General features: G+C 37.9%; 1 protein-coding gene across 1 annotated transcript in view; it reads left to right on the forward strand.

Moving 5' to 3' along the window:
* Kpna4 (karyopherin subunit alpha 4) overlaps nucleotides 1-25,835 on the forward strand; it is a 61,550-nt gene that overhangs the window by 3,747 nt on the left and 31,968 nt on the right. The window contains exons 2-5 of the mRNA XM_041658917.1: nucleotides 23,709-23,753; nucleotides 24,466-24,555; nucleotides 24,664-24,693; nucleotides 24,789-24,841. Of these exons, the coding sequence (XP_041514851.1) occupies nucleotides 23,709-23,753; nucleotides 24,466-24,555; nucleotides 24,664-24,693; nucleotides 24,789-24,841 (218 nt within the window). The remainder of the gene's footprint in view (nucleotides 1-23,708; nucleotides 23,754-24,465; nucleotides 24,556-24,663; nucleotides 24,694-24,788; nucleotides 24,842-25,835) is intronic.

Raw genomic sequence — 25,835 nt, forward strand, 5'->3', positions numbered from 1 at the left:
GAAAGCAAAAAGCTTCTAAAATCATGTGCACTTATAATGACACAAAGACATCTTTTATTACTTTTAGAACACAAGTCTATTACTTGTATTTGCCACTTATATGCTTTTATTTCTCCAAAACATGTATGTGCACTTTCTCCTCCTCCAGATATAGTTACTGCCTTGTGTTACATATGTACTGTATGTAGAATGTAACAAATATTAAGAAATTACTGCTTTTTTGGTTTGATCTTAATATTTATGTTTTGAGGGAGGCAAAGCTATTGCCGTACAACGATTATTAGCCCAGGATATCCTAAATGTCATCTTAACATTAGTCTGTGCCTAAAAAATGAAATAGTTCACATGATTTTTTTTCCTACATTTTCAAATTCCATTTTACCATCACAGTATTTCTCTGTTTACACCAGCTGTATCTTAAGTGTTTAATAGTCTCAGACAGCTGGTAGCTACCTTATTAGACAGTGTATGTGTAAATATACAACAGCATATACAGTGAGATAGTTGTTATATTTGAGGAAGAGGTTGATTAGAAATAATTAGTATAAAATCTGACAACTTAATTTAATATTACCTGGTCTCTAACTGTGTGTGACCTTGGAAGAATCATTCAAGTCTTAGGATTCTTTTCATCTACAAAACTGGCAGTACTAGACATTTGCTTCATGAATGTTGTGGACATTGGTACATTAGTGTTAGTGAGATGCTGACAACTCGCTGAACAATTTATCTTTTTTGTTGAAGGAAGAGGGGAGAGTCTACTATGTGTAGATCCAGTGTGGTTGGATCTCTTGCTCCCTTATTTGCTGTGTGTGGTTTTTATGTTTTTTTCTGTGTCTATATCACATGTTACTCTGCGCTTTGCTCCCTTATTTGCTGTGTGTGGTTTTTATGGTTTTTCTGTGTCTATATCACATGTTACTCTGCGCTTTGTGTCACATTAAAGAGTTAATGGGGAATTGCTTGTTGGAGGACAATTTGGGCACAATGATGTGACTTCTGAAGTCATAATTTTATGATTCATAAATTTCTATCTAATATTCACTAGTACGTTTTGGTATATCATTCTGACTCCTCCAAAAATACAGCCATGCTTTCTTGAAAGTACAGAAGTCAAAGGAAGTCTCTGTATCTATTTGAAATAATGTTAAAGGAGTTATCAGATGATGTCCACAAAACTCGACCTCTTCCTGTAGTGTGCTGGAGGATCGTCTAGTACCAGTTTGAGAGTAGAACAGAGAAGGCTGCCCATACACAGCATAATGTAGGAATGGGTAGTGACCACACTGTCAGTGAGGTTTGCCAGGCACAAACAAGTTAAGCTCTTCTACTTAGAGAGGGTTGTTTTGTAACATTTCTAATAAACTTTCAAAGCTTTTATAAAAATTCTAAAAGTTTGCAGGTTCAAATAGAGTATAACTATGTTAGAAAAGTAATTAGATCTTGGAAAACAACTTTTACTAATTATGATATTTTACACAATTTTGAGTATAAAATATGAAGAAGTAACAGTGATGGGCTGTTTCGTTTTGGGAAATAGCCTTGTTGACTCAAAGTATACAGAGTGAAAAACATTGCTAAGCTATTAAGTCTTAGTAACTTTAGAGACTGACTTCTCTCATCACAAATCTTGGAACATATTTACTGTGCTTAAAATAACTACTGTCTAATTCTTCAAATAATAGTCCAAGCATGAAACAATATGAGCTGATAGAACTGTATCTAGGATTTAAATTATTGTTTTAGCCTCCTATCAGTTTTTATGGTCTATAAGACAACTGACTTCAGAATTGCTTCATTGATAATTTTCTTAAAATATCAAGGGGCTGGAGAGATGGCTCAGTGGTTAAGAGCACTAACTGCTCTTCAGAGGACCTGGTTCTGTTCCCAGCACCCACATGGCAGCTCACAACTGTCTGTGTAACTGCAGTTCCAGGGGATCTGACACCCATGGCAAAACACCAGTGCACATAAAGATAAATTAAATATATATTATATATGTCAAGATGGCCTTGTTTTTTATGGCTTATTGGTTAAGTGTTTGTTTCATGATCAGATGAATATGCACTATTGGGAAGAATGTGAATATGATTTTGAAGGACTGAAACAGCTTTAGGAAAAATACATAGGTAGTTGTTTGTTTTGATTTAGTTTTTGTAGACAGTTGAGCCCAAACTTTTGTGCTTTCTGATGTAATCGTTTGCTTGGAGGGTGTTTTTGTTTTTGAGACAGGATCTCACTGTATAGCCCCTAGCTGACCTGGAATTTGCTGTGTAGACCAGACCAGCCTTGAATGCACAGGGATCTGCCTGCCTCTATCTCTGAAGTGCTGGGATTAAGGACGTAAACCATTACACCCTGCTTAAATGATATTTGGGTTTTTTTTTGTTTTTGTTTAGTATTTTTATTTTATGTGTGTGGATGTTTTGTCTGCATTTATGTATGCCGTTTGCATGCCTGTTGTTTGCAGAGACCACAAGAGGGTGTCAGATGCCCTGGAGTTAGAGATGGTTGTAAGCCATCTTGTAGGGGATAGGGATCAAACCTGGGTCCTCTGGAAGACCTTAACTCTTAGTTGCTAAGCCATCTCTCCAGCTCCATAGGTAGTTGTAAAATATTGATCCCTGACAGTGGATGTGATTAATTAAAATATTTTCATTGTTTTCTGGGGAGTGGTCATTTACTGGAGGCCTGTACTGAAGGAGAGTGTATGATCAGTTTTGACTTGCATTGCTGTTTGGGGCCTTCTGGTTTAGTTTGTCCCAGAGGCAGGAGCTTATTTGAAGGAGCTTTTTGAGCACTAATATTACAAGTATGTTTAAAACTCTTCATTTACCTCAATCTTAGAAATTAAAAAGAAGCTGTGGTTATGCCTTAACAGTCAAGGGAGTGGTTTTAACTCAGGTGTATCAAAGCCTTCTGTAATTTTTATACTCCACTATCTTAATTCTTCTTAGCCTTATACAAATTTCAATTTTGGTCAAAAGGTTTTGTTTGAAAGCATTGCTAACATTTTTGTAGGTTAGTCATTACTGTTTCTTTCTGCACAGAGTTTGGAATTTTGTATCACTTGAAACTTTGAACACTAAAAAGCACACCCAGTTTCCATTTAGATTTGGTAAAGTCAGTGTTCATTGAGAGTCCTTTCATCTGTTAGACACTACTGTGAGAATAGTTTTTGAGTGGCACCTACAAAACACAACAGAGCCGGGTGTGGTGGCACATGCTTAGAATCCCATATAAACGTTTAGCATTTTCAATAGTCAGGCTGCTCATCTTACCAGCAAATGTTTATGACCTGAAAATCCTGATGGGTGCTAACCAGTATGAATTTGAAGTATTTTCTGAGACTGGAGTGATGACTCAGTGGTTAAGAGCACTGGCTGATCTTCAACCTGGTACAGTTCCTGTCACCCACATGATACCTCACAGCCCTCTGTAACTCCAGTCCAGGCAATCTGACTCGCTTTTCTCACCAGGCTTGGCTGAGGCAGGAGAATTACCATGTCAGCCTAGGCTACAATGAGACCAGGGAGGAGGAAGAGAGAGAGCTAAAGATAAGGACTATATGTGGGTTTGTTTTAAGGTTTGCTTTAAAAAAAAAAAAAAAGGTTTATTCTCTGTGCATTGGTGTTTTGCCTGCATGTATATCTGTGTGAGGGTGCCAGATTCCCTAGAATTGGTGTTACAGACAGATGTGTGCTGCTGTGTGGGTGTGCTCTTCTAGAAGGGCAGCCAGTGCTCTTAACCACAGAGCTATCTCTCCAGCCCCAGCAATTTGTGTTTTACTTTAAAAGTCTGTAGATGTTTGAGGTTTGAGACTCATTAAGGAGTCTTAGTTTTTATTTGTCTATCTCTTTCACTATTTTCCATTTTTAGAAATTAAATATTTTGTGTGTGTGTGTGTATGTGTATGTGTGTGTTGCTGTTTGGTTTTTTGAGACAGGGTTTCTTTGTGTAGCCCTGACATTCCTGGAACTCTGTTGTCCAGGCTGACCTTGAACTCACAGACCCACCTACCTAAGTGTTGAACTAGCTAGGTAACTGGGTGGGGCAGATGTTAGCTACCAAGCCTGGTGATCTAGGTTCAATCCCTGAGACACACATGCTGGAAAAGAGAGAACCAACTCCTCAAAGTTATTTTGTATGAATATAAAAATTTTAGTGGAAAATAACTTACTTTCCCAAACCAAAATTATTAAATGAGAAGAATGTCCATATTTAACATCTTTTTCATATCTCTTTGATATCTGGTTTAAGAGAAGACAGTGGATTTCCACATCAGTTTCTGAATTTAGCATACAGGTAAGTGTTTGAAAAAAAGCATTTACCTTTTCAGGATACTTAATTATAGATACTATATTTATATATATATATATAATACAGCCCCCGGAAAACATTCCACTGACAAAACCAAATGAAGTTGTTCAGATCTTCCAAATGCCCAAATCTTAACCATTAGCAGCAAATACTGTAAATTGTTTTCCTTTAAGCCATAGGCTTACTTTGCTCATTTTTTAAAACATATGCTAGACACTGAATCAAAATAACTATAATTCCTCTGTCATTTTTTTCAAGTTAAAATGGTATTTCTTGAAAAAATGGTTAATTCAATTCACAACTTAATTGCCTAAGTCCTTTTTCTACATTTGACTGTAGAAGCTGATACTGCTGCAGGAGTCATTTATGTATACTCCTGTTTTGTCATGTAATTGAAAGGAAAGGTCAGTATTTAATTGATAAATGTTCTCTGTGTGTGTGTGTGTGTGTGTGTGTGTGTTTATTTATTGAGGCAGGCTCTCACTTTTGTAGTCTTGACTGGCTAGTAACTTGCTATACTGTAACCCTCAATGGCCTGGAACTCACTCTGTAGACCAGGCTGGCCTCACAATCCAAGTGCAGAGCTTGAAGGTGTGTGCTGCTGTGCCTGGCAATAAGGAATATGGGTGTTTTGTCTACATGTAGTCTGCACTGTGCATGCCTGGTGCTGCTGAAGTCCAGAAGAGGGTATTGGATCCTCTAAGACAAGTGGCACATGGTTCTAAGCAGCTGTGTGGGCGCTGAGAATTGAACCTAAGTCCTGGAAATGCAGCCAGAGTTCTTAACTGCTGAGTCATCTCTCCAGCTCCAAGGACATTCTTCAGTAAACTGGCCTCACTGAAATATAAAGCACTATATATAAACAGCATAATGTTGGTTTATCTTAATTCATGCTAGAGCAGTAGCAGTTTTAATCCTTTGCCTTAGTGAAGTGTTAACATACATATGTATACCCATAACATCAACATACACATTATTAATTTTTTTTTTCAGGAAGATAGTTTTGACCTTGAAAATTCTTTTAAAATGTCCCATCAAGCATGCTGGGGCAAGCTCTCTATCTCAGCACTTGGGAGGCAGAGGCAGGCAGATCTCTGAGTTCAAAGTCTGAGGACCCCCGGCCCAGTGAACCGCACTCTTATAATCATGTTTATTAGCATTGCTTTGTTACAGATAACTATCACTTATAATTACTACTGACTCTTTAGAACAGTCTACCTTTATCTTGTGTGTGTTAGTACATGTATACATGGTGCTTATTTGCTACAGCAGGCTTGTGAGATAGAGTCAGAAAGAGCTGAGTGTATCTTTCTACCATCATGTGGGTTTGAGGAATCAGACTCGGATCATCAGTCTGTTTTTATTTTTTCTAAATAGAGTTTCTCTGTGTAGCCCTGACTGTCCTGGAACTCTATAGACTAGGCTGGCCTCGAACTCAGAGATCCACCTGCCTCTGTCTCCTGACTGCTGGGATTAAAGGCCTGTGCCACCACTGCTAGGCTTAATGCTTTTATGTAGATTTTTGTTGCTGCTTTCCCACAAGATTGTAAGTTTAACCAGAAAACAGTTCCCTTTTTTTAAAATTTTATGTGTATGGGTGTTTTGCCTGAACATAGGCTGTCTACCACATGTGTGCAATGTCTACAGAGGCCAGAAAAGGTCATCAGAGTGCCTTGTACTGGAGTTACAGGTGGCTGTGAGCAGCCATGTGGGTGATGGGAATTGAACTGGGTAGAAATCAGCCTGTGCTCTTAACCACTGAATCATCTCTCCAGACTCAGAAAACATTTATAATTCATTTATAGTACTGTTTACTGTTTAACATTTATAATACTGTTTAGTATCCATACTGATTTTCAGGTCGTAGACATTTGTTGGTAATATAAGTAGTTTGACTATTGAAAATGTTAAATTTTTTGTATTAATTAGTACCAAAACAAAATTTGCTTGCTTACTGCTTTTACTGTAAATTTAATTTACTTTAAACTTAATGTAAATTCTGTATGATATGCACACCTGTAATCTCAGCACTCAGGATCCCAGAGACAGGAACCTATTGAAACCAATCTTGAATACATAAGAAGACCCTGGTTGTTTTGTTGTTGTTGTATTTCGTTTTTAAATTGTAAGATTAATTTAAATTACATTTTATTGGAACTTCATTGAATTTTTATTAACAATCACCAGAATCCTTTGATGATCAAAAGTTTACTAATTTGATTATGGACTTACTTTCTAATACTGAAAAGTAAATTTTCTGGTTGCTGCCTACTGAGTCTATTCTAGCCATCATGCTCTCTGTTATGGGGGACTGTATCCCTTGAACCTTGAATCAAAACAAATTCTTCCCTTTTACAAAAATGGAAGACATTGTATACTGTCTTGGTGTCCTTCCATTATTGCTTTCCCAGCTGTGCTGGGTCAGCTAACATTGTTACTGGTGCTCCTAGTGCCTGGTTTGGTTAAATGGTATGTTTGTGGTTCCTCCAAGGAGTAGTTCTGTAAATTTATTTACTTTCAGAGCTGCATAGTCATTGTAGGTGATCCTATCTTATTACTATCTATCCTGCCTCTAGCTGCTTTTAACTTTTGGTAGTGTAGAAAAAGAAGCAAAATGTTAATCTAGTACTTTTATGTAGTTACAGTCATACCATATTGTGAAAACCCAAGGGTTTTTTTTTGTTTGTTTGTTTGTTTGTTTTATTTATTTATTTTTTATTTTTGGGCTCTCTACTGGTTAGAAGGCTACTGGGGTGTTTTGGTGATGTTAAAATTTAAAGTTACCTGATAACTTCAAACAGAAGAAACTGATTTTAGATTATATAGTTGTTTTATTGAACTGACCCAGCTCTAAATAGCTTGAGCTTAATGGGAAATCTTGTTCTTATAATCAGATAAATCTGAAGCAACAGCTGGCATTTTGGTTAGAGTCATGTTCTAGGGATGACTGCTGGTAAAATAACAGTATGGATATATAACCTTGAAAACATTATGCTTCCTGTAAGAAGTCAATTGGAAAAGAAATCACACAGTCCTATGTAGATGGAGGCTTCACCTTTGTTGTCTGCCCCCCTCCCAGACCCGAATAATCATACAGAAACTATATTAGTTACAACACTGTTTGGGCACAAACCAGGAAGCTGTCTCTCAAGTTTTTTTTGTTGCTAATGCTGATTCAAGAAGCCTACTCTTAAAGGAGCTGCCTCTACTTACTGCCAGTCAACAGAGCCAATCTGAAAAAGAAATGCTGCTACAAGAAGCATTTCTGTTCTTTTATGTCTAGAATTCCTTTCTAAGCTCTGTCGGGTTTTATGTGGATATGGTTGGCGCACATTGGTGCCATAACGTAAACGGAGACTGCACCTTCATTACCTGGCCACCCAGACCCAAATAATCGCACAGAAACTATATTAGTTACAACACTGATGAGTTGGGTGATGACTCAGGCATATTTCTAGCTAGCTCTTTAATCTTAAATTAATCCATTCCTGTCTACCTATGTATTGCCATGAGGCTGTGGCTTACCAGAAAGGTTCAGGGCATCTTCCTCCTTTGGCAGCTACATGGCGTCTTCCTGACTCCACCTATTCTATCTTCATATATCTTCCATCTGCCCTGCCATGGGCCAAAGCAGCTTTATTCATTAACCAATAAAAGCAACACATATACAGAAAAACATGCCACATCATTTCCCCTTTTCTGTCTAAATAAAAAGTAAGGTCCCATTTACAAATAGAAAGATATGGCAAAACTGCTCTACATTCAATATTTCTGACACCAGATTTGGAGAATTTCCCCCAATTTGGAGGGGGAATCTTTAGTGTTAAGCAGTTTTTTAGAAACCATCAGCTAGATGTTCTCTAAATCAGTTTCAGAAGCTATCTAGGATTTAGTCCCGGAAGTTTGCTTACCACTTTTCGTATGCTGTTTATAGATTCAGAGTTCTTGTTTTGAAAAAAAAGTGAGGAAATGCTGTGGGATAATGCTTTTGTACACTGTAATGATTTGTCATTCATTTAATAAAATGCTGATTGGCCAGTAGCCAGGCAGGAAGTATAGGCCAGGTGACCAGACCCAGACTAAGAGAATTCTGGGAAGAGGAAAGGCAGAGTGACGCAGTCACCATCAGATGCATAGAAAGCAAGATGAGAATGCCTTACTGGGAAAAGTTACCAAGCCATGTGGGTAAACATAGATAAGAATTATGGGTTAATTTAAGTTATAAGGGCTAGTTAATAATAAGCCTGAGCTAATAGGCCAAACAGTTTATAATTAATGTTAAGCCTTTGTGTGTTTCTTTGGGACTGAATGGCTGTGGGATCCTGCAAGACAGACTTCTGTCAACAGTATATGAATTACATTTCAGTGATGGTATTGTGGAGGCAACAAAGAAAGGTTAATTGAAAGAATTCTTTGGGGCCATGACCAAGTTCCATTAACCAATAGTCAGTTGAACTTGTGCAAGCAGCTCTGTTACCAACTTTTTCTTCTGCCCTTCCCTTTATTTTGTGCATTTGTTCTGCAGATCCTTATTAAGAATCTGTGTCTAAGATCCTGTTATAAGTGTGAGGTCAGAGCACTGAACAGAGACTGAATTCCTAGTCTACCAAGTCAGGATCTCAGAGCCCTGGCCTTAGGCTGACCATGTGGAAGGATGTAACTGTTGTGAGAATTGAAGTAAACTACTTTATTTTCTTAACAGACCTTCAGTTTGAAGGGAAGGGCAGTCCCAAGTGTTTTCTATTTGTTAACACTTCCCTTGGGTAGAAAAACTTGATCTCTAGAGTGAAAAGATTTACGATTACATCTCATTAGCCACACACCATTAGCACAGTTTAATGTCTTCAGCCTTAACTTCTGCATCTAAAAAAATTAAAATCCCACCTTTGTAAGTACTTGTTTTGAATTAAACTTTCAGTAATAACAGGGAGCCCACTTTTCTTTAGATTAGGGTCAGGTAGGGTAGGCTATAGGGAAGTTACCAGATTAGTTCCTACCTTATCTGATACTAAATGTTTTTGTGAGAATTCATAGATTTTCACCATACTGCTTGCCAGCTCCAAGTGAGCTACTTAATTTTTTTCCCTAGCTACTAAGTCTTAGTATTAAGTTAATATATGTTAAGTTTCTGAAGATAATTTAACTAAACTCATAAACAACCCAAGGCAAAGCAAATCAACCAACCTAGATTGGCTTTTTTAGGTCATCAGGTGCCTTTCTCCTAATTCCCTGCCTGTCAGTTCTACAGGGAACATCTCACTCACATAAGGAACTTTCAGGAAGCATCAATAGAAAGCAGTTTCTTTCAGAAAAAGCTGCTACTGTGGAGGTATTTCATTCTTTTCTGTGTATTTTCTGTTACCATGTTGCAGATCATTGTTAGCTCTTTTCAAAGGGGTTGTTTGTTTTGAGATTGCCACTCTCCAATAAAGAAAACAGCCAGGGTAAGTAAATCCTGCTGGAGAGATGGCTTAGTGGTTAAGAGCACTGGCTTCTTGGTCTTCCAGAGGACTAGGGTTCAATTCCCAGCACCCACATGGCAGCTCACAATTGTTCACAACTCAAGTTCCAGTGGATCCAACACCCTCATATAAACAGACATGTAGGCAAAAGGCTAATGCACAAAAAAACATTAAAAAGAAAAAAGGCATATCCAGGCTGAGGAGTACTCAGTGGTGAGTGCTTGCCTAGCATGTTTAGGTGTTGGCTGCCAGGTCTCCCAGCATCCCTGGGTCCCTACCTGTTACAGGACATGACTGGCATACCCTGCCCTCTACTCTGTGAACTCTCCAGCCCAGGGGCTGGGCTGCTCTTCTCCCCCAGGGGCTCCTCCCTATACAGCGCAGACATTTTAGTCCCCTGCCCCTGTTTGGACCTTTGGCCTCCTGGCTGCTGTATCTATCCCCCTCCCTTCCCCCTTGGCCCAACGCAGTCCGGTCTGGTCCACTCTGGACTCTCCCAGATGTCCTCCCATCTATAATAATCTCTCCTCACCACACCCAGGAGCTGTCATGTTCTTTCCTTTTTACTTTCTCTCCCATTCATCTGACACAGAAACCTGGGGAAGCAAGAAGTGACAGGACAAAGATTTTCAGGGATAAATGGGAACTGGAGAAAGGACTGGTGACCTGGAGTGGGGCTTTGTGAGTAGGCACTGAAGTAGCTTAGAGACTAGCATTGACCTTGACAAGTTAATAGGCACCACAGTCACGTTAGTGGAAGGGCCACAAGTTCCTCTTGCCAAAGATAAAAATGACTCCCTTTTTATTTAGCAAGCGGGAACTCTCTTCAAGTCCCTGTGGGAATGGGAGCTTTTGTCTAAATGCCTGACCTTGGGAAAAGGACTTTCTTGGAGGACCAGGTACAGCATTTTAGAATATTGCAGAGATTTTTGTACTGCTTAGTTTATCATAGTCAGAAGTTCAAGGTTTTAAATTTCCTTTGGTTGTCTTCTAATTATAAACTTAAAAGTGCTTCTCATTGTGCCAAAAGGAAAAAAAAAAAAGTCTGTCTAATCTATGTGTATCCAGCCTTCTGGATAGAGGGAAGAAGCCCTTCTGCCACAAGATCAAATGAGCTTTTGCTTTTCTGCTCCACAGAAGGTTTGTTTTCTCTGAGCTCACCTTGAAGAGTATTCATGCTTTTAACCCAAAATCATTTCCCCAGCTTTTACTATGACAGAGGTATGAGTCTACTCCCTTTTCTACAATGTGGATTTCAGTACAGAAAATAGGTAGTGGTAAGCTAACCTATCTAAATTTGCTAGCGGCTTGATGTTAAACATTCAGCAGAGACGTAAGTAGTTAGATATACATCGTATATCAGCTTTTGTTCATCTGAATAGACCTTATAGCCTTAAAAGTTTATCATATTACACAGTTTATTCTAAACCAGAATTGAATCACATATATAGTATGTTGTAGCAAATATCCTGGGTTTCACACCCTGCTGTACAAGACAAACCAACCATGCTCCCCTGCTTTAATAGCTTCCTATGTGCTGCATTTAGCCTCTGAATGCCCAGTTACGACCTTCAGATTTGGTCCTTATATACTTTTCCTACCAGATCTCCTATTTCCTTCTAGCTCTTAGCCATCTTAAGCCCTCCTCTTTAGGCCCTTCACACATTCTGGCTGTCAGAATGCCTTTCCCACCTCCCAAAACTCCTGTGCTTGAAGTTACGGAAATTTGTATACTTAGTCAGTGTTAGCTTCTCCCAGAATGCTATGAAACTTCTGAATATTGTGGGGTTAACTGTTTTGCCCATACCATCCTTGACTATTTTGGTTTTTTGAGACAGGGTTTCTCTGTAGCTTGGTTCCTGTCCTGGAACTAGCTCTTGTAGACCCGGCTAGCCTTGAACTCACAGAGATCCGCCTGAGGTGTGAGCCATACCATCCTTGACTTTTAATCCTTCTCTTCCCTCAGCCTCTTGAGTAGCCAAGACTTTATGTACGTATTACTGAATCTACTATATAATTGACACCAAAGGAAATATTTTAGAGAATGTATTCATTTTTGAGGTAGGATTTTACTAAGATACCCAGGGTAGTCTTTTTTTTTAAATATATTTATTTATTATGCATACAATATTCTGTCTGTGTGTATGTCTGCAGGCCAGAAGAGGGCACCAGACCTCATTACAGATGGTTATGAGCCACCATGTGGTTGTCGGGATGAACTCAGGACCTTTGAAAGAGCAGGCAATGCTCTTAACCACTGAGCCATCTCTCCAGCCCCCCCCCCCCCCAGGGTAGTCTTGACTCTGAAATCATCTTTCCTTAGCCTCCTAAATACCTGGATTATAGTTGCATGCCTGAACAACAAACAACAACAATAACAAAAATAATAAGAGAGAAAAAGAAAATATGAGTGTGTATTCTAAGATTTTTTTTTAGTTCATATTTTCCTCTTTGTGAGTAGGTAGTACATAGCTATTTTATTTTATTTTTTTGTAAAATAGTATTTCACTACATAGCCTGGGCTGGCCTTGAGCAGCCATCTTCCTGCTTCAACATCCCAAGAACTTGGATTTAGGTATGTGCCATTATATCTGACTTCCTCCCTCCCTCCCTCCCTCCCTCCCTTCTTCTCTCCCTCCCTTCTTCCTTGTACTTGAACTTAATTTGTCATCTCATGGCTATAACTCAGTAGAATATAGCAGTGTTTTCGACTTTGGTGATATTGACATTTAAGGCCACATATTTTGTTGGAAGAGGCTGTCTTAGTCTGGATGATCTCAACAACAAAAGCCTTTTTTTTAAAAATAGACAAAAGACTTGATTAGGCATTTCTCAAAAACAAAAATGAGAGACAAGTTCTTGAAGTATTCTAGTAATCATTAGATAAAAACCATTAGATACCATACCCTAAAGCACAATTAATAAAAACTCAGAGACAGAAATTAGGGTTTAACCTGAGGGTCAGAAAAGCAAAGCAGCCAGACTCTTACCTCTACCTCAGTCTGAAATGGTGATCCTGCCTCCAGGAATCTCAGAAAGAGATTCAGAGCTGTCCCCTCCCATCTTATAATCCTCTCTAGGGCTGGGATTAAAGGCGTGCACCACCCGTTTCTATGGCAACTAATGTGGCTACTGGGATTAAAGGTGTGTGTGTTACCACTGCCTAGTCTGTAAGGCTGACCAGTGGGGTTGTTTTACTCTCTGAGCTTTAGGCAAGCTTTATTTATTGAAAACAAATGAAATATCACTACAACACCCACCCACAGCAGTGACCATTATTTAAGGAGCAACTGGGTTGCTGTTAGATCTCCTAATTCATTTTCCCCTGCTGCAAGTAAGCAGTGTGATTAAAGAACCTGATTACCAGAAATCTGTCACAGCACGTCTCTCTACCAAAGTTGGAAGGAATCTTGATTATTTAAAACAATAATGAGGTACGGAATTTACAGATGAACCTCAGCAGGGAGAACTTGGGACAAGCTGGGATTGCTGCTATAAAAAGGCAGTGGTGGCACACGCCTTTAATCCCAGCACTCTGGAGGCAGAGGCAGGAGGATCTCTGAGTTCAAGGCCAGCCTGATCTACAAAAGCTAGTTCCAGGACAGATAGGACTGTTATACAGAGAAACCCTGTCTCAAAAATACCAAATAAATAAATAAATAAAAATAAAGCAAACTTGGGGTCCTGTTGCTCAGCAGCCAGCCTAATGACCTTGAGTTCCTGTGCGGTAGGGGAGAGAGACAACCAATACCCGCATGGTATTATTATGGTGTAATGTAAAGCAATAAGAACAAGTAAATAAAAGATAAACCTGGATACCTTTTTAAAAGGAACAACAACAAAAAAGAAAATTGTTTGGTAAGGTTATGGAGAATTTGGACTCCTTGTGAACTATTGACAAGAATGAAAAACGGTGCAGGTGCTTTGGAAAAGTGGTGTCCCTCACATTAAAATAGAATTATATGTTATCAATCCTGCTTCAGGTATATACACTGACATAAACTGAAAGAAAAAATTTTGTATATCTTATCCACAGCAGTGAATATCTAAAGGGTGAAAATGCCCTTTGATGGATGAATGGCTAATTAGAAATTAGACTAAGTATGGTAGCTACCCCATTGGCTACATTTGTAGAGAGGAACCCATAAAATAAAATACTGACCTTTTTTTTTTTTTGTCAAAAATGAGACTCTGCTTTCAGTCTGACTCAAGAAAGAAAAGGAGGGACTGAAAAGTTAAAGGGGTGTTTTCATTGAGAAATTTTAGATATCTAAACTCTGTTCTCTAGTTTACTCAGTTATAATACCATAATGTAATAAATGAGATGTGAGTTAAAAACTCCAAAGTACTGAACAGTATTTTAAGCAAATTGAATGTCAGTCTGGTGGTGGTAATAAATGATAACAGAAATGAGCCATGTCTCATAGTAGATACAGGGTTTGGAATCTTCTTATGGTGATTATTATCTATTTTGTTACTTTTAATGTATATTCAGTAATAGGTAGTTTTTGGTCTTCATCTTTTTTATTTTTAAAGCATTTTGAGTATGTGTATGTATATGGAAGTTAGAGGGCAGTGTTAAGGAGTTTGTTCTTTCCTCCCACTTTTACGTGGGCTCCAGGGATGTACCTGAGGTTGTCAGACTTTTATGTTAAGTGCCTTTGCCTACTGAGCCACCCCAGTCTTCATCAGTGTATCCTTGGTATAATTATGGTCCCTTGAAAAGTCTCCCTTCCCCAAGTGGCTCCGGATTCCTGTGTTCTGTCTCACTGACTTTTCCATCTTTAGTCTTCTACCTCTTAGAGGTCCCTAGCACTGTATTTGTACCATAGGGGATTTCGTCAGGTCATCTGGTCTTGCATTTTTATACTGGCAACTTTCTAAATTGATGTCTTCCCCTTCTTCCTTTGTTTTTTTAACTTTCAAGTGTTGAGACATGGTCTCACTATAATGGCCTGAGTTGGCTTAGAATTTGCAGTTCTCCTGCCTCAGCTTTCTGAGTGCTGGGAATATAAGCAGGCACTGTTTATGCCTAGCTAGTCCCAACCTGATTGAAGTCCAGATTCCTTTGACTATTTTGACAAGTTGTTTTTACAAGCATTTTAAACTTAGTAAGTTCAAAAGTGAGTGGTATAACCCATCCAGCTCCCTGAACCTGCCTGGTAATCATTCAGTCTGCCGTATCTCAGTAAATGACATTTCTGCCCTTCAGTTGTCTGAGCCAGAACCTCAGTGTCATCATCTTGTTGCATTCATGTCCTGTTCAGTAAATTTTGTAGGGTTACACACCACAAACACACACCTTGAACTCTTTGACCCCATTCAGGTCTCTTCCCTGAAATATTGCAGCTATGGTATATTGTCAGCAGAGAAGCTAGGGAGATTTGGGGTTTGTTTTGTTTTGTTTTCCCGAGACAGGGTTTCTCTGTAGCTTTGGAGCCTGTCCTGGAGCTAGCTCTTGTAGGCTAGGCTGTCCTCAAACTCACAGAGATCAGCCTGCCTCTGCCTCCTGAGTGCTGGGATTAAAGGCGTGCACCACCACCGCCCAGCAATTTTGGGTTTTTCAAGACAGAGTTTTTCTCTGTAGCCCTGGCTGTCCTGGAACTCACTCTGTAGTCCAGGCTGGCCTCATACAGAGATCCGCCTGCCTTTGCCTCCCGAGTGCTGGGATTATGTGCCTTTATGCCCTGGAGAGACTTGATATTCTTAAGAAAGTCACTTAGTCTCAGTTCCTGTCTCTAAAATGAAGTAATTTAAAGTAAATGATTTTTATTTTTTTCAGTTACACAATACTATAATGTGATTTGCTTAAAATTTTCAATAAGAGGAGCTGAAGAGATGTCTTGGTGGTTAAGAGCACTGACTGCTCTTTCCGAGGCCCCAGGTTCAATTTTCAGCATCCACATGGTGGCCCACACTGTCTGTAACCTTAGTTCCAAGGGGTCGGACATCCCCTTCTCACCTCCGTGGGCACCGGACGTGAAAGTAATGTGCAGACAAACATACAGGCAAAATACCCATGCACAGAGAATAATAATTTTTTTAAATTAGAAATATTTTTCATGAATGAAATAAATAGAAGCAATTAGGAAAGGCATGAGTTCCGTATCCTCCTAGGACATGTGACAGCCCGTTCTGAGCAACTTCAAAGGCTATCCAAGCAGACAATGAACTTTGTCGAAGAACTCCAATAAACCATTTTTGCAGGGATAGGAATGCAGGTTTGAGGGACTGAGTGCAAAGGCCAGAAGTCCATGGAGAGACAGTAGGGGAACCCATGAAAAGTTCTGTTAATGTAGTTGGCAGTTTGTCAGTTTCTTCCATCTAGAGAATTTAAAGTTGAAATGGTCCATAGAGATGAAAGGGACACCTTATAAAACCACTCCCTTAATCAGTGTGACTTCTAATAGCCACATAAACAGTCTCCTCAGCCTCTGGCTTGCAAGTTGCTAATGGCATGTTTTTTGGTTTTTGCTTTATTCTCTTTCCTTTTATGTGCCTTTATTGATTTTTATTATATGTATTGATTCACTTAAAACAAAGGCAGGACCTAGAGAGGATACTTTGCTGTTTCCCAGCTCTGGGTATGTTAAGAAGCAATAGACAATAAATTATGCATTCCTAATGTCTTGATTTTCATATTTTACCTTTGTTTTAATTTTTTCTTGGTGAGGGATTTTGTGATGGGCTATGTGTAGCCCTTTTACCCTGGAGCTCTGTAGAGAACAGACTGGCATTGCCATTGCAGTGATCCTCTGAGAGCTGGGATGATGCTATCATCTTGACTTTTTAACATTTTGTGTTTAAGTGCGTGGTTATTTTTATTTGTTTCTTTGTTTTATATTTGTATATTGTATATGTATGTGCACCATTTAAGCGCCTAGTACCTTGTATCTCTCAAAACTGCTATTTGGGATTATTGTGAGGTAGCGTGGATGCTGTGAACCAAGTGCTCTAAACGAATGAGTCAAATCTCCATTCCCAAGGTTTTTGGTTTTTTGTTTGTTTGGTTTTGGGGCAGTCTCCATATGTTGTCCAGGCTAGCCTTAAACTCGAGGCTAATCTTTCTGTTCCATCCTTCCTAGTACTGAGAGTATCAGCATGAGCTGCTATGCCCAGTTTAACATTGTTTCTTTTTCCTCTTCTCAGAATGCACCAGATCAGCAGAGAAATTGGATTCTTCCGCAGTCTTGTAAAAACTGGGTTCTGCTGACTTCCTTAATCTGATTAAGTCTGATTTTATTTCCTAATTTTTCCCAGTGTCACTTTTCATGTGTTGTTTTCTTCATAACACTTAAACCTTTGTTTCTCTTGTTGCAAACATGAAAAGTTTGAAGAAAAATGAGCATTCTTGAAAGCTGTGATTTCTGACTTTAATCTGTTTACCCCACTTTGTTTAGCATAGTCCATTTCTTAGTTGTTGTCAGTCACTGCCATTGCTTTCATGTCCACTTTCCAGTTTCCCCAATAGCGACCAGCGTAGTATTTACAGTTCCCATCAGTGTTAGGTGCCTAGTGTGGGATCCTTTACTAGAAAATTCATTGAGGAAAAGGTTTGGTTCTTATTTTCAAACCATAGTTTAATTTCTCAGATATAGTATTCATTGACAGCAGTATTAAGGTTCTAATTTTACACACTACTAGTGATGAGCATCAGATCCAAGTTTCCTCCCAATGTGAATGGAGCGATACGGAGCTTGAGTCAGTAACGGACTTACTCAGTGCAGGAAGCCATTTAGCATGGGCAAGTTATTAAAGTAGTATGGGAAATTGTAGCAGATATTGGGGTTCAACCCGAAAGCCAGAAAAGCAAAGCAGCCAAGCCACTAGAGAAGTCTTACTGCACTACCAAGGCTGGGCGACCACAGACTAAGCAGAATAAGCCTCTCTCTCCTCCCATTTTATATTCCCTCTAGTGCTAGAATTAAAGATGTGTGAACCCTTACTATTGGGACTAAAGGTGTGAGCCACCACCCCCTGAATTGGTTTCAGCATTGATTTTGTGTACCCCAGGTTGGCCTTGAACTCATAGAGGTCCATCTGCCTCTGTCTCCCATCTGATCTTTAGGCAAACTTTATTTATTAAAACATAAATAAAATATTACTATAGGAACTAGTTCTACATGCCATGCTTTGAAATGACTCATATAAATTATAGGCATTGAAAACTTAATCTGCTACTGCCACGTGCTCAGCTCTTGATTTACCATATTAATTCGGCTAAAGAACTTGCACCTACCAAATATTCTTAAGGTTGTGGTGCCTACTTTGGCTAAAATCTGCAGATAAAAAAGGTATACTTAACTTTTTATGAAAGTGATGGAACTCTTGGCTTACCCTTTCATTCTTCATTTCTGATTCTTCCACAGATTTTAAACATGACACCTTTTTAAAACTAGTGTATATTAATTGTAAAAGCAATAGACTTCATTCATTTCCATAATGTATACACATATTTTGGATTTGCTATTATCCGTTCTTAAAATTCTTTCCCCTCCCTTTGCTCATCCACAGCCTCTAATGTTGTTCTCTTTGAATTTCATGTCCTTTCCCTCTGTCCTAAATTCCACAGATGGGAAGAAAACAAACACAATATTTGTCATTGTGGGACTGGCTTATTTCATGTAATATAATCTCTAGTTCTACCCATTTTCCTTCAGACACTGTGATTTCATTCTTCTTTGGCTGAGTCAAACTCTATTGACTATGTATACCATATTGGCTTTATACATTCCTGTGTATGTCAAGAAGCTAATTCTGTGACTTGGCATTTGATAAAATTGCAGCAGAAAACATAGGTATCCATGTATTTATAGTAAACTTACTTCAATTCTTGTGGACATATACCCACAAATAGTATAGCTAGGTTATATAACAGATGTATGCTGCTAATTTTTTTGTAGAACCTCCATACTAATTTCCATAGTGAGTTTTATTTGTTTTTTCTTTTTAAAAAGTTATTTTTATATGCATTAGCATTTTGCCTGTGTGTATGTCTGTGTAAAGGTGCCAGATATCTTGTTACTGGAGTCACAGACAGTTGTAAACTGCCATATGGGTGCTGGGAATTGAACCTGGGTCCTCTGAAGGAGCAGTCAGTGCTCTTAACTGCTGAACCATCTGTAGGTGGAAACTACTCATTCATTTCCTGGCCACCTAGACCTAAAAATCACACAGAAACTATTAATTACAATACTGTTCAGCCAATAGCTTAGGCATATTTCTGGCTAATTCTTAGATCTTAATTAACCCATTTCTATTAATCTGCGCGTTAGCACAAGCCTGTGGTGTACTGGTAAGGATCCAGATTCTGTCTCCTTTGGCAGCTACATGGTGTCTCTCTGATTCCACCTACTTTCTCTCTCTATCTCTGTTTGGATTTCCTGTCTGGCTTTACTCTGCTAAGCCACTGGCTGAAACAGCTTTATATATTAGCCAATAAAAGCAACACATACACAGAAGGACTTCCTACATCAACCATATCTCCAGTCTCCTCCATAGTGACAGTTAATTAACATTCTTACCAGCGCTGCATTGTTACATTTGCCATACATTCTAATCAACATTTGCTATTTTAATTTTCTTGTGAATAGCCATTCTGCCTGGAATGAGATGGAATCCCACTGTAACTATAATTTATGTAACTTTGCATTTCCTTGGTAGTTAAGAATGTTGAACATTATTTATAATCTGTGTAGTTCTTCATTTGAGACAGAGTTTCTCTCTGTGTTGCTCACTTATTCTTTTTTTTTTTTTTTTTGTTTTGTTTTGTTTTTCGAGACAGGGTTTCTCTGTGGCTTTGGAGCCTGTCCTGGAACTAGCTCTGTAGACCAGGCTGGTCTCAAACTCATAGAGATCTGCCTGCCTCTGCCTCCCGAGTGCTGGGATTAAAGGCGTGCGCCACCATCGCCCGGCTGCTCACTTATTCTTGAACTGAGATCAGCTGATCTTTCTGCTTCCTCAGCCTTCTCAGTGCTGGGATTACAAGTGTGTACCACCACTCTTGGCTGCAAATGCCTTCTTTTATCTTGTGTTTTCTTGTGTATATACTATATTGTCTGTCTGGAATATCTTCATCTAAATTATTCTGTCAAGATTTAGCTCTCATACCTTTTAGGCCAGTCATGGTAACATATCTTTAATGACAGCACTTGAGAAGAAGAGACAGGTCAATTTCTTATGAGTTCAAGATCAGCCTGCTTCCACATAGTAAGCCCCAGGTCAGCCAAGATTGCATAGTAAGAGGCTGTCTTAACACTGTTTCTGTCATAAGAGTACAACCTTCTTTTTTAAAAACTTTTTTATTACATTGTGTGTGCTTATGCACCCATTCACCCCATACTACTAATGTCAGGCAGGGGACACCTTGTAGGAGTTGATCTTTCTGTTCCATTATGTGGGTCCCGAGAATCAAACTCAAGTCTTTAGGCTTGGTGGCAAATGATTTTGTCACCTGAAGTGTCTCTCTCTTCTTGAGGGTGTGGATATACTGTGTCTCTGGTCCATCTTTGTATTTGTAGTGCTCAGCAAATAAGTGATGAATAAATCTTTCATAGGTTGTGGACTGGGCATTGTGTTTAAGATTAGAGTCTCATTTTCTAGCCTCCCTGGTCTTCAATTTATAGGTCTTCTGCCTTGATTCTACATTATTGGTGTTATAGGTGTGTACCTTCATACTTTACATTTTTTAAAGCTTTTTCTCTAATGAGAATAATTTCTAATTAATCTAAGTCTTGGTTTTGTTAAGAAAATTTTAAATACAAAAATTCTTACAATATGTCAAACCATGAATTAATTTTAGAGTTTCAGAGAACTGCGTATTAGTTAAAAAGTGACTTTTAGCAAGAGTTAGGTAGCCACTCACAGGAAATTAAGTAGCTGTTAATGGGAAGGTATACCTTTATTCCATTAAGAGCAGGGGTCATGTTTAAACTCTAATATAGTTATAGAAATGTGGTAAATATTTTTAAAATTCAAAGAAAAGCATGCATACTTTTGAGAAAGAAATGGCATTCTGTATTCTTTCAGAACCAGTTGCTTGAAAACTTCCTAATTGTTTTAGTGCTATGTGAATTTTGTGAATTCACAAACATTGTATCTACATGTCATATGCAAAGCCTGATGCTTAAACTGAGGGGAGACTTAGAGATCTAAGAAGCCTTATGCTCTTTTCATAGGCCTTCAGAAGTAAAAGTCCTTGATTTGAAATGGGTTTACTTTGGAAAGAGAAGTTAAACTCTTATCCTATAGTAAAGACACTGTCCAGTCTCTTATTTTGCAAATAATTTCTATAAACAGTAGCTCTAGTCATATATTGTTATTACGTTGTTAAATTGGGTCAATAAATGCTTTATTTGTGTCTGTGTTTTTTGACCCCAGAGGGCAAATAAGTCAGTTGGTTTTTGAAACAGGGCTTCATTATATAGCTCAGGCCAGCCTTGAGTTTGAGATCTTCCTGGCTTGCTTTTTTTAAAATTCTAAATTATTGAAACCTCTAACTTTAATAAATAGGCTATATTACGGTGGAGAGGGACTTATATAATAGTTTGCACCAAGGTGAAGGAAGTAAAGATCGTTCTGTTCTACTCCTGTCACCTTTATGGTGCAATGCTTACTAATGCAACCTTCTCAGGTATTTAATACCTCTGTCCCTCAGAAGTCTTTCTTATTAAAACATTTTTTGAACCCTCTTTTAGCTAATACGTCTTAGAGACACAGCAGTCTTCATGAGGAATAGAATATAATGTTTTGTGTTACAATAAGCTAAGTTCATTGCTCAAGTTGAGTATCTCTCACCCAGAATGCTTAGGCCAGAATATCTTTACATTTTCAAAATTTTGCATATATTTAAAAGAAGACTAAATCCCAAACATTATATTTCACGTTTGGGATTTAGTCTTCTTTTAAATATATGCACACGTGCGTGTGTGTGTGTGCGTCTGTGTGCTAAATGATAGTTATATATGTCAAATAATTTTTTATTTTTTATTTTTTTTTATGTCAAATAATTTTGAGCATGGAACAATTGTATATAGTTTATTACTTTGACATGTCAACATTCAAAATTTGGAATTTTAGAGAATTTTGGATTTTAGATTTTCATATTACCGAATCTCAGCCTATACTGCTTGTACTTTAATAGGAGCCTTAGACTCAAATTGGCTTGAATTCTACTTCTAGATGTTTGGGAAATGATGTGGTTTACTGCTAAGGGACTTTGTATAATACTGGAGTCCTCTAGGGCTAATTTAATATAGTCTGCAGTTTTTATATTTGCATGACTATGTAAGAATAAAAATTCTGTAGGTTGTAATGTTTAAATGAGATACTAGATCTTAAAAATTAAGTTCATAACTATTCATTTTGCAATATTTATTTTGATAGTATTTTTTAATTTTGTCAATATTTATCTGTACCAAAAATCAGAAGACCACAGAATAAAGTAATGTGACCAAAAATTGCAACAAAGTTTTCTACACATTTAAATTAAGACAGTTGAGAAAAAATAATGCTTATTCTTATTACCTCATATAGTAAATTAGGATATGATACATGTCATGATAAGGAGGAAAAATTAGGCATGATAAAGGGTAGTGTATAGATGGAAAGTTGGTGGATGACTTGGAGAAGGAAGACTGAACACAGAAATGGTGGGGGAAGAACATTCCACCCTGAGGACATAGCAGTAACGATAAGACTAACACACAGGAAGTGTCTGAGTACTCTGATGCATTTACCTACGTAAGCCTTACTGTAAGTGTTAGAAGTAGGCTGAGTGAGGCCTGGTGGCACAGCCCTATAAAACCCAACTACTAAGACTAAGGCAAGAGGATAAAAGTTTCAAAGCTGCCTGAGTTCAGGGTCAGCCTGAGCAATATAAACATAGTAAGACCCTGTCTTAAAAAGCAAAAAGAGGACTGGAGATATAGCCCAGTGATAGAGTAATGTTTGAGTGTAGTGTCACATGCCTGTAATACTAACCTTCAAGCAGTGGCAGGCAAGTCTTTGTGAGTTCTAGGCCAGCCTTGTCAACATCACAAGTTCTAGCCTAGCCAAGACTATATAATGAGATCCTGCTGAAAAAAATAAACAAAAAAAAAAAATAGGGCAGGGGCAGGAAACCTATTCTACCATTTTTGTAGATGACGAAGTTGAAGTATAGAGAGGTACTAAGTCTAAAAACTGAACCCTGATCCATCTTCTTGGGAAATACTATATATACCAATATTGCTGTGTGTGTGTGTGTGTGTGTGTTTAAAAATTCTATATTAGAAGATAACAATTTGATTTGTACCAACTTGCCAAAGGAGTTCATACATAGTATACAAAACTTAAAGCAATGAAGATTATTGGGGTTGCTCTGATAAAAGTAGACTAGAGAGAAAGATGCAAGAGAGGAAGAGAGAGGGCCAGAAGATGGCCCAGTGGTTAAGAGCACTTGCTTACTCTTAAAAAGAACTTAGGTTCTATTCCTAGTACCTGCTTGGCAGCTTACAACTGTCATTAACGCGATCTGATGCCATTCTCCTACCTCCTGGGCTCCTACACACACGTCATGTACATAGGCACTCAGGTGTGCATGCACACACATACACATAAAATACTTTTAAAAAGAAGAACAAGAGAGATAACATGTTAGGAGGCATTTGCAGTGGTCTCAGAGAGAGAATGACAAATTGGACAGAAGAATTACAGAGGTGATAATAAAAGGTAGTAAGATGTTGGATGAGTGAATGTATACTACATGAAAACATGGCCCCAGGTTTTATATCTGTGTAAATGGAAGGATGGATCGACCATTTATAAGATGGAGTTGGAGTATGTTTGTTGAAGATCAGAAAATGCAGTTTTGGGTGAAAGTGTGAGAGAGTTTAATATACAGGCAGTTGGAAACAAGAAAAAGTGTTGTTTTTTTTTTTTTTGTAGACTATGAGAAGACAACGAAATGAAGTTGTAGTTGAATTAAGGAAGGTAAGTATGGTTTACTATTGGTATTTTGAGAAATAGTTCTGATAACATATATAGAAAATATTACATCTTTTGTAAAATATACAGTCTGTTCTATAATGAAATTTTATTTATTGAATATAGGTAAGTTTTTTCAGTCTCAAGTGCTCAGATTTCTTCCCCCCCGCAACAAATTTTTTTTTATTTATTTATTAAAGATTTCTGCCTCCTCCTCACCACCGCCTCCCATTCCCAACAAATTTTTTAACTAAGCCTAGAGAGCTGTTGAAAAGTGGGCAAGTTATATCTTGCCCACTTTCCGTTAATGGATATGAACAAGTTTATTTTTTTAACTTTTAATGATTTATGTAAAGTATAAGCCATAGTGAATCGCCCAGCTTTTGCTTTGACTCTGATTTTAGGTAATAAAGAGTCACTTCCAGATGATGTATAAATGGTTTGTTACTTTTGAGTGTGTTGTGTGTGTTTCTTTCTGGCTTAAGCTGCACACTAGCTATTTTAGTAAAACCATTTTGTTTTGACAATAGTTCACAGTTCACTAGAAGTTAATAGTGTTCGTGATTAGGGGCAGTGCTTATTTCACAACTTGCTTTAATTTTTTTGAATTTGTTTTCACATTTAAAAGGCGCTTCATTATTTTAGTTTGTAGGCACAGGATTGCTTACCTTTTATATGAAAATTAATCGTTTTTCTTATGTGAAATTCTTCTTTAAAGAATAAAAGAGATGAACATCTCTTAAAGAGAAGAAATGTGCCGCATGAAGATATCTGTGAAGACTCTGATATAGATGGTGATTTTAGAGTAGTAAGTTATGTTATTTTGGTAATCTAAAACTTCCAACGGAAGAGTTTTTATAAAGAGAACATTTAAAGATGACATTTTAACTTTGTTTTCTCTTTAATTTTTTGCCAGCAAAATACCTCTCTAGAAGCTATTGTTCAAGTAAGTTGGGTTTTATTCACCTCTCTTTGTACTTTCTGGACTAAACAACTAATTACTGTGTATTCATGTGATAAATTGTTTTACTTTTTTTATAGAATGCTTCAAGTGATAACCAAGGAATTCAATTAAGTGCAGTACAAGCTGCTAGGTGAGTTAAATGCTCAAATGCAAGTTCTTCAGACCCCTCCTTTAGGTAACCAAAGTGCTTATATTAGTCAAAACAGTAAATTGAGTTATAAGCATAATGTATCGTGTATAACAAGTATACATTAAATATATATTGCTGCATATACACTAGTGTTTTTCTAAGCCAGAAATACCAAGTTATTTTGTACATTTCAGTTGTGAAACTTGTGTTGTCATATTTTTAGGAAAAAGCCAGAAAGACTTAGTGAGGAACTGAGGAGATAGCTCAACCTGGAAAGTGCTTGCTGTGCAAGCTCGAGGACCCATGTTAAGTCCCCAGATCCCATGTAAAAAGCTGAACATGTAGCTGGCCTGTAATGCTAGCGCTGGAAGTGGAGAATAGAACTATCCTTGGGGTTCCCCTGGCCAGGCAGCATAGCTGACTTGGTGAGCCCTGGGCCAGTGAGAAACCCTGTCTCAAAAAACAAGGTGGGTAGCTCCTGAGGAATGGATTCTGAGGTTGCACTTCTGGTTTTCACTTTTTTGTGTATGTACACATACATGAGCACACACACACACACACACACACACACACACACATATACCCAATTTATTATTGAGAAAGATCTTTGAATTAACTAGTATGTTGAGGAAGACATGGTTGTGTTATAATATAACATGATGGTTGCTTTGTATATTTACAGATATAGAAGGATTGGTCAAACAAAAAATATTTAAACAAGATACTGGTTGTAGTTGATAAGATTTTAAAGTGCAGAGAATTTTCAGATTTGTGCAATATCTTATCAAGTGTGTGAATCTTTTATATTTTATTACATGTCCTGCTTATGTGTATTTACCTTAACTAAGACAAATGGGAAAAGTGTAGCACCGCTACATTATTGTATCCCATAGGCTAAACAACTGCTTACAGTTTGGTACAAGTTAGATTACGTTCTGAAACAGCAAGTTCATGTTTGTAGGAAAGGTGATTAAGGTACGACTTTGAACTGGGT

The sequence above is a fragment of the Microtus oregoni genome, unplaced genomic scaffold, assembly GCF_018167655.1.
Source record: "Microtus oregoni isolate MIOR12 unplaced genomic scaffold, Mior012 000010F_ref0000083, whole genome shotgun sequence".
NCBI lineage: Eukaryota > Metazoa > Chordata > Mammalia > Rodentia > Cricetidae > Microtus > Microtus oregoni.